General features: G+C 37.5%; 2 protein-coding genes across 2 annotated transcripts; both read left to right on the top strand.

Annotated features, from left to right (window-relative positions):
- The first annotated feature begins 4465 nt into the window (after nt 1-4465).
- Nucleotides 4466-4858, top strand: LOC122034754. The gene has a single exon (XM_042594093.1). The coding sequence runs from the start codon at nt 4553-4555 to the stop codon at nt 4802-4804; it is 252 nt and encodes an 83-aa protein (XP_042450027.1). The 5' UTR covers nt 4466-4552; the 3' UTR covers nt 4805-4858.
- Nucleotides 4859-5785: 927 nt separating this feature from the next.
- On the top strand, nt 5786-9676 carry LOC122033815 (WD repeat-containing protein 75-like). Its single transcript, XM_042592979.1, has 9 exons — nt 5786-5866; nt 5975-6115; nt 6221-6265; nt 7104-7270; nt 8099-8177; nt 8252-8337; nt 8772-8901; nt 8993-9125; nt 9543-9676. The coding sequence occupies exons 1-9, from the start codon at nt 5825-5827 to the stop codon at nt 9674-9676; spliced, it is 957 nt and encodes a 318-aa protein (XP_042448913.1). The 5' UTR covers nt 5786-5824.
- Nucleotides 9677-9955: the final 279 nt, after the last annotated feature.

The raw sequence follows: 9955 nt of genomic DNA, 5'->3' as shown, positions 1-9955 counted from the left end.
CATCTTCCCTAATTCCAAGCATATCAAGAACAGTTGGGTCCATATATCTAGTACACACTATCTTTCTATTGACAAGAATTGCAAATCTAGTTACTTGATCATCATTTCTAAACACAATATTGAATTCATTGTCATTACCTTCGTTGCGTGAAGTCCTTTTGCCTTTACCCTTCACCGGTTGTTTTCCTTTGTCCCTTGATGGCTCCTTCTCTTTGTCTCCACTGGATCCACCACCTCCTTTGCGAAGTTTCTTCAAAATATTGGACATCTTGATGAGTTTAGATAGGGGAAGAATTATTTAGGGTTGGAAAAATGGAACTCAAAGAACAAAACTTCAAAGAGCAAAGATCTTAGGTTAGGAGAATAAAAAGTCCAAGTCTTAGAGAGGAGGAGAATCCGGATCTAAGAAATCTTGAGAGATTAGAGAGGAGTTTTTAAGAGATTGGGAGAGAAAGATATGTTTTGGAGAGTTGGGGGTGTGCGGAACACGGCCAAGATCTGGCCGTGTAAGGTAGAAAGAAGACTTTAATAACTCTCCTACACGGGTCGTGCAGATCCACACGGCCTCCCCCTCTTCCTTCTTTGGATTCTTCGCACGGCCGTGTCTGGGACACGACCTCTCCATCTTTCTTCTCGGGATTCTTTACACGGCCGTGTTTGAGACACGGCCTCTCCATCTTTCTTCTCGGGATTCTTTACACGGCCGTGTTTGAGACACAGCCTAGACCTTTTTCTCCTCGGGAGATCCTACACGGCCGTGTCTGGATGACACGGCCCAAGCACTTCCCTTCTCTGCAACCTTTGCCTGGCCGTGTATAGCACACGGCCAGGCTCTGTTTTGCACCTAACCTGAAAACAAAATCAAAAGAATGCATCAAACTAAAAGAAATTAAAATACAAATCAAAACTAACTAAAAGAACCCTTGGGTTGCCTCCCAAGAAGCGCCTGTTTAAGGTCTTTAGCTCGACCAAACTTGATCATTCACTTCTTTTCCTTGCCCTTGGAGGACAGATATACTTTTCGTTTTTGTTGGGAGATCTTCTCCCAACATCTTCCACCACATTGTCTCCTTCGTTTGGTGGCCTTCCATGAGGATGGAAATTCCATTCCTCAAGTTTATAAATGCTTGTCCTGCTACAAGCATTTAAAAGAGACGAGACATGGTTAGAGATATTAGATAAATCATATTCCAACCTTTCCTTACCAATTACCAAAGAAAGCTTATGATTTTTGACATCAATTATAGCTCCAGCTGTAGCAAGGAAAGGTCTTCCTAATATGATAGGAATCCTGGGGTCCTCTTCCATGTCCAACACAACAAAATCTGTGGGAATAACATTCCCATCCACCTCTACTGGCACATCTTCTATAATACCCAAAGGGTACCTGCAGGAATGATCGGCAAGTTGAAGTGCCATAGTAGTAAGTTTAATATTTTTGAGACCTAATTTATTACAAATTGAATAGGGAATGAGGCTAACACTTGCCCCCAAATCACAAAAAACTTTTTCAAAAAATTCTTTTCCTATGTTGCAAGGAATATAAAAGCTCCCTGGGTCCTTTAGTTTTGGGGAAGTGTTCTTCTCCAAAATAGCACTACATTCCTCACTAAGCGCAATGGTCTCAACCTCTCCTCTTCTTCTCTTGTTTGACATGAGATCCTTCAGGAATTTGGCAAATCTAGGCATTTGAAGAATAGCATCAATAAGAGGTACCTCTACACAAATTTCCTTAACTTTTTCTGAAAACTTGCCAAATTCTTCATCTTTCTTGAGCATTGTAAGTCTCTGAGGAAAAGGGACAGCTTTGCTCTGATGGTTCAGTGGAAGAGTCTCTTCAACCTCAATGGTACTCTCCTCATTAGCTTGAATCTGATTTGGTATAAGAGGAGAGAGCTCTTCTTATTTTTGTATCCCTTTTGGAGCAGTCACTTAGGAATCTCCCAAGGTCCGTCCGCTCCTAAGCTCAATCCTATTCCAATGCTCCATAGGATTCACATCAGGTTTTCCTGGAAGTTGTCCTGGTGCTCTGGATGATGAGGAAGCTAGTTGGGCAATTTGACTATCCTGGATCTTTTGATGCTTTTCAGAATTATCCATTCTCTGAATGAGCTTTGCTAAATCTTGCTTCATTTCATTCTGACTTGAGATAATTTCTTCAAGCATCTTTTCAATATTTGACTTTGGTAAGCCTTGAGACGATAGATGTTGAAAATTTTGTTGCCCAGCTTGAAAATTTGGTCTTGCCCCCATAGATGGTCCTTGATCTTGATTATTTCTGTAAGAAAAATTTGGATGGCTCTTCCATCCAGGGTTATAAGTATTTGAGTATGGGTTGTTTTGCCTTTGATTGTAACTCATGATTGCATCACATTGTTCCAGTTGATTGATTTGTGCAGTGATAGCTCCCAATGGACATGAGTCATTTGAGTGCTCTGAACTCCCACATACTTCACAAGATGTACTAATAGCATTGACCATATTAGCACTAGTCCCCATATTCTCAAATTTCTTTGTAAGAGCGTCTAATTTTTGCAGACAAAAGAGTGACTGCATCTACATCAAACTTCCCTGATGCTTTAATTGCTGGGTTTACAGAAGAATAGCCACCACTTCTTTCATTTGCCCATTGATGATGATTTTGTGCCACACTGTCAATAATTTCTTCAGCTTCATCTAAACTTTTATTCATAAGTGCCCCTCCAGCAGCTGAATCAAGGGACACTTTGGTATGATAGTTGATACCATTATAAAAAGTGTGCAACACTAACCATCTTTCCAACCCATGATGTGGGCATTGTCTGAGCATACTATTATATCTATCCCATGCTTCAAAAAGTGATTCTGAGTCAGTTTGCTTGAAGCTTGCAATTAAATTCCTCATATGAGCTGTTTTGCTTGGTGGATAGAATTTATCAAGAAACTGTTGCTCACACTGCTCCCAAGTGGTGATGCTATTAGGGGCCAAAGAATTCAGCCATTGCTTTGCCCTATCTCTTAAAGAAAACCCAAATAATAATAATCTAACTGCTTCTGAAGGAACTCCATTCATTTTCATGGTACCACATATTTCATAAAAGACCTCTAAGTGTTGATTGGGGTCTTCATGAGGTCCTCCACCAAATTGGTTCTCTTGCATAATATAATCATGGTTTGATCTCAAAGTTATTAGCTTCCACTGAAGGTCTTGAAATACTAGATCGAAAACCTCTTGCATAAGGTGCTGCATAATCCTTGAGTGGTCTATTCGCCATGTTCAAATGTTCCTATTCTTCAATTTGCCTTTGCAGAATTCTTCTTTTATGGAAAGTTCTGTCAATCTCAGGGTCAAAAGGAAAGAATTCCCCTGCAAAGTTAGATCTTCGCATACACAAGAACAAGATAGCAAATGACAATTCAACAGAAAAAGAAAAATAAAAGAATCAAAAATGCAGAATTGAATTTGTACAAAAAGAATTAACAAGAAGTAAAAGTTATACAAGAAAGTAAAAACAGAAATCTAATGATTAGTTACAACTATGCAATATGAACGGTAAATAAATGTTATGCTTAGTCTAACTCAATTGATAATTCCTAATGTTATAGCGCAGTCCCCGGCAACGGCGCCAAAAACTTGTTACGTTCCGCAAGTGTACGGAAATGTCGCAAGTAATATAAAAGATTATCGTATCCACAGGGACTAGAATAAGCACTAGAAATGTCTCAATGTGAATTAGCTAAATAACTATTCAATTGTTTCAAATGCAAAGTGAAGGTAAACAAATCTAATATTAAAGATCAACAAACAAGAGTTTAGTGTTTTGGGTTATGATAAAGGGAGATTCTAGGAGTTTCGATTTCTTTGTAAGATTTCTTGAATGTAAATGATTCACCAATTCTTATCCCTCAATTGCCAAACACTACACTACAAGAATTTTTGCATTCAACAACACCCAATAGACAACGCTTTTTAATAAAAACGTTGTCGTTCTTTGTTTTACAACGCTTTTAGTGAAAAGCGTTGTCTATGGTATTTACTTTTTACTAAAGACAACGATTTTTAATGAAGTGTTGTCTTTAGTGTTGTTGTTTATGGTCAAAGACAACATTTTTTTAAAAAACGTTTTTTAAAGTGTTGTGTATGTTTCCCCTAAACTCACTTAAAATAAATTCGCAGCCCTCGCTTTGCTAAACTCTAAACCCTCAACGCGCGCGCGCCTTCTCCTCACCACTCCTCTCCACGAGTTCTCCTCTCCACTCCTCTCCACGAGTGCCTTCTCCTCTCCTTCTCCTCTCCACGAGTGCCTTCTCCTCTCCACTCCTCTCCACGAGCGCCTTCTCCTCTCCACGAGCGCCTTCTCCTCTCCTTGCCGCGTGATCTCCTCTGAACCCTAATCTCGACCCAAACTCCTCACGCAAAACTCCTCACGCCGGCCCAACTCCTCCAAGTCGAGATCCCTAATCTCGCATTTCCCCATCTCCTCAATCAAAGTCAGCTTATCCTTTCTCAAATCTCTCGAGCCCTCGACGCAGATCCAGCGGAGTGTAGACGCCGAGCGGAACAATCGCCAGGATGGTCTGTATTGCGTGCCTGTTGCCTTTGTTCTTGATCCCCGTCGTTAACGCCTTGCCTCTGCTCTTCGATCTCATCGTCGGTAAGATCTACAGGCTTTTCGGCTGGGAATACAGAAAGCCTGCAAGGGTGCCAGCTGCTTGTCCATACAAGCCTGCTTCAAAAAATGTTGATGGTTTAAATGCAGGTACAGAGTCTCTTGTGGAACCTCATAAAAATTCTGCTACACAATCTGATAAAAAAGAAGAATAGAATCAGAGTCAGCAGCTGTTTCCATGCCAAATGAACAGTTTGAAGTTTGTATAAGCATGTTAAAAAATCCTACTTAATGATCTTATGGCAGTGTGTTACATGTGGTCTAATTATATAAACGAGTGCAGTTTCTGGCTTCTTCCTGTGGTGTTATGGCACATGGATGAGATGAAATGTGCATTCGATGCTATTATTATTTCTTGAAATGTCGTCTGCTCAAAAAAAAATCAAAGTCAGCTTACCCTTCCTAATCTTCTCACGGCTCCTCAACTCCTCTGAACCCTTCGATCTTAGTTCCTTCCTCGCAGAGCAGATTCGAGAGTAGGAGGAACGGAAGAAAGAAAGGTAAAATTTCTTCCATCCCTCTAGAATAAGATTTTGTTTATTTTTGATTATTTTCCGAACTAGCCATTTTGCCGGATTCATACTGCATCAATTTTCCCCCTCCCCTGATTGTATTTTCTCATGATTTAGTCATTCCTCGATGGCACGGATCGATGAGTACATAATCTGATGAAGACTGATTAAAAATATGGTTTGCATAGATGAGTACATAATCTGATGAAGTTTGTGCTAGGCACTATATATTTAGAGTTGTTGAAGTCAAAGTGAGGCTCAATCTGACTAAAATACCAAAACACTTTAATTAGGATTCCTGGTTCTCAATCACGTGGGAATCAAAGAGGAAGTCCTACTCAAAAGAGGATGTCCAACTTAACTAAGGAGACTTCTTATATATCATTACATTATTTTTTTCATTGAAAATGAGGTTTTTTTCCATTTTTTATTATATGTTTAATAAGGAGGTCCTGTTTAGTAAATCTACAGGCATTTTGCATATTATTGGCAACTGATGATCCTATACAGAATTGATAAACCTCTATAGTTCTACTTGTCACACTACTTTTTATTGCTTTGTACTGCTTTTGATGTTTTGATTTAATTGAAATTTGGAAGCCAATGTTAATTCATATTTTTTTCCAGGTATCTTGTTCAGATAATCACATTCATCTGCTAAAAATGCCTACAATGGATATCTCAAAATCCATATCGGGAATCAAGGTTTGTCATACCATATGGTTTAGACATCAATGCTTTGTTGGCTTAGTTTTACTGAAAACCTTTCCTGGATAAACTTTCGTATGTTGATATATTCTAGTATATCTTCAGCCTCCTTTTTCGTTTCCTCTCAAACATGAAGGATCCTGCACACAAGTTGCATTTGAGCAGACAACTGGATTAGTTGCTGTTTCCACTGAAGATTATTGTGTACAATTCTATAGCTTGTTTGACAACCATGAGGTTTCAGAGGTGATGGCTCTATTTTTGCATTCTGATATTATCATCTAGAGCTTGACATCTCTTTTTTCCTTTTAAGAAAAAGCAAGTTCTCATGATATTTATTTTATTGCTTAGGTCCAAGTGTGCAAAAGAAATTTTCAGCCTGCAGATGACGTTATGGTACGCCATTAACTAATCAAGATATATTTGCGGTGCTGTATCTGTTATGACTATTACCTTAACTTTTGTTCTGTTGTATCCGTAGCTCTTTGAGTCAATCGTCCATGCATTAGTAGGTTGTTAGTTTAGAAGCAATTCTAATTTGTAGTTTGACATTTGGAAAGAATGCATTATTTGTACCAACCGCCAAATTTCGTAAACAACTTGATTGGAGTTGCATTTTTATGGATTCTTTGGGTCATTTTTTGCTAAGACATTATTGCTTCCAGGAATTAGCTCAGTAAATATCATTATTACTGTTGGGTTCCATTAACTAGAAACAAGTATATTTGATACAACTCAGTTATGGGGTACAAAAATATCCATTTTGATTCTGATTAGCCAGCCACATAGAAGGCAGGGATATAAGCTAGAAAGTACCACAATTGGTTCCTATTTGCTGGAAACTGGAAATGCACGTGTCATAACTCCCACAGGCTCTCTTTGTGGCAGTTGTGGGGTATTCAATTACATGTTTCTATTGCTGGAGTAATCAGTCATGGATTGTCTGGGACAAGATAGAGATTTAATTTAGTTTAAAGCTCAATAATTTCTGAGATTCATGCTAAACTACCATGCTAGGATTGGTGTGTAGTTTGTGTTTCAATAGAGCGAGATCACAAATTTGCACCTATTTAAATAATGTCTTGGGGATGCATTTTGAGAGAGTCAATCTTAAAATCTGCTTGGTTGCTGTCATAATTTGTTTTAAGCATGTAATTACTTTTGCATTACAACATAGATAGCTATCATAATTCTTGTAGATGATGAATTAGATCTTGTACTTCGATGGTTGCAGCTATATGTGGCTCTTGTAGCCATTTCTCTTGATGGCTCCTTAATGGCTACCATTGATGTGACAATTCCTGAAGAAAAATTAGGGGGTTTGGTTTGTCTAAAATACTGGACTCGTGGTTCCCTAGTGGCAGAGTACTTATTATCCACTGTCATATATGAGCCTCACAGGTAAGAAGACTACAAACAGAGCTTCATCTATTGTTCTTTATTTTTTTGTTTATTTATTCTATAAATCTTTCATAACTTTGCGAATAGGGACCATCAATCTTTTAATTTTCTATGATGTCAATTGGAGAAGTATTTAATTTGGCACACCAATGTGGTCTTTCATATCAGTGAGACAAACATATTTCCTTTTCAATTTTCTAGATACTTTAGTTTTATGTAACAGAAGTTTCATTGGTTTTTAATTTCTATATAGTTTTGGTGCTTATGATTTGGTTATTATATCCGCACATTCACGCATTTCTTTTGCAATATGAAAAGCATCCTTGAATGATCAGATCATATCTTATTCCAGCATATTGAACCTTTTGATTGTTGGAAAAGAGTGATAAGTTTGATTGTTACCATTACTCATTTTAGAGAAATTCTTCAAGTTGACAATCTTGAATTAGTTAAATGTTGATCAATTTTATATTGAAACTTCATTTCTGGTCTATATGGTTATGGGCTGACGTTGCTTATCCTTGAGTGATCCATATGGTTGTGGGCTGGCTTAGCTCTTCTTTGAGTGATTGGTTGCCAAGTTGTTCTCTGCTGCTTAATAATTCTTGGTTCTTTGTTACTGCTGCCGTTATCATTACTACCATCCCATGTTTGTCCCAACTGTTTGGAATCAGTTACATGAATCTTATCCTTCGGAGCTCCAGGACAAATTATAAGATTTTCACTACTTGACTAATGTTTTCTTTGCACTTCTTTAACCCTTTACACCTTCCACTCTAACAGATAAAATAAACCACCTTTTTATATTTTCTTTACTTTCTGATGTAGTGATGCTCAAGTTTCATCTCTTGCATTTCGCCCTGGACACAACATGGCTGTCACATCATCTTATGGTGGTGATTTTAAGGTAGTGTCTATTAGGCTCTTTTCTTTCTGTTGCCCCATTGTATATAATGATTAAATGAGTAATCTATTTTTCAGGTTTGGGTTCATGGTTCTCATGCCGACAGAAATAATGAATCAATCCAGAGAACTGGTTGGAGATGCCAATCTGTTGGTTCATACAAGTATTAAATTTTGCTGCCAATGAAATGTTTTTTCCTTTATTATATTAATATCATTGCTCATTTGATGCCTTTTAGTTTTTATGATTTATTTTAACATAAAAAATTATTTGTATCGAATGAAATTGAAATAATTTGTGGAAGCAGACAGCTTTCAAATCAAGCAGAGATATTTAAAGTAATACTTGTATTTGATGCTACTCAGAGCTGAACCAGTTGATTGGGCGTATGGAACTTGCAATTTTGTATATACATTAATTATGAAAAAAAGATACTGTTTCTTAATTTAAAGGATGCCTTGTTTTTTAATTGAATTATTGGTGAAATCTTTAAACTATTTTTTGAAATTATTTGCTTGCATATATTTCTTTTCCCATCATATAGTGTTGTTGCACAGTGGAACTCCCATGAAATTAATTTCTTTGAATTGATGACAGGGGAAAATCATTAACAGCTGCTGCTTTTTCTGCCGATGGATCAGTCCTTGCTATTGCAGCTGAGACTATAATTACATTATGGGATCCAGATTCCAATATTCTTGTGGCTATGATTGGAGATACACTTTCGGTAATCATCATTTTGCCTATATTGTTATCTGGCAAATCGAAATAGCAGTGAATGTCCTTACATCTGTTTTTTTTTCCTTTTTCTTGTACAGCCAATTACAAAGCCTTCATTTGTTGGGGAATCAGAATATCTGGTGTCCTATACACACGGTTTAAAGCCACAACTTTCAGTTTGGAGTACTTCAAATTTGGCATTGTACTGGTCTCACGGGATTGTTACAGAAGGTGTGCATTTTTTGGCTCTTAAATGATCGTAGTATAAATCCAAGACTAAAAGAACCAGAAAATTAAAATGAAATAAAAAGAACCAGTCCATTTTTGGCACTTTAGATGTTCATGTCAACAGTTCTATACAACAACAATCTTGAGTCCTAAAGCTTCTATTTTGCAAGTGTCTCTAGCATACATGCACTAATATTAATAAATTGCAAATGTCCAAAATAGGCAGCAAGAACCAGTCCATTGTTGGACCAGTATAAACTTACCGTGGCTTTGCGAATGGTGTATGATTACAAACAAAGCTCACATTTTGTGAAATATTTATAGAATTTTTTATATTTCTTTAACTTTATACTATTTTCTCTTTGAGTAGTTAGAAGATTGTAATCTTTTGTCTTGTTGATGGTTCCCATTTTTTTACAGCCGTAAGCTGTTCCCATGATGAATCTCAATTCGCCGTCTTAGCTCTTCTCAGTTCAGCAGGTGATGCTGATGCAAAAGGAAATGGGGTAATATTTTTCTTCGATGTGGAAGATCCTGTTCCTGTGGCAACCTAAGAGGAATAAGTCATTTCCTCGATGGCACGGATGAATACCTAAAATCCATCCTCTACTCCACCATTCTTTGCCACTCCTCAAGCCGAAACAACTGCAAAGGTAGAGTCAACATCAAGTATTACATTGTGCTCGGCTACAAGAAGACCGGGGCCGCAAAATCCAATAAAGACAGGTCAAACATCAAGTAGCATTTTGTAACTTATTCCTCTTAGGTTATATGCTTGGTTAATATATATGCTTAGAACTTGTAAAGACAGGTCAAACATTAATATGCTTGGT

Source organism: Zingiber officinale, chromosome 11B, assembly GCF_018446385.1.
Source record: "Zingiber officinale cultivar Zhangliang chromosome 11B, Zo_v1.1, whole genome shotgun sequence".
Lineage (NCBI taxonomy): Eukaryota > Viridiplantae > Streptophyta > Magnoliopsida > Zingiberales > Zingiberaceae > Zingiber > Zingiber officinale.
Note: the sequence above shows the minus strand (reverse complement) of the source record. Positions and strands in the feature narration are given on the sequence as shown.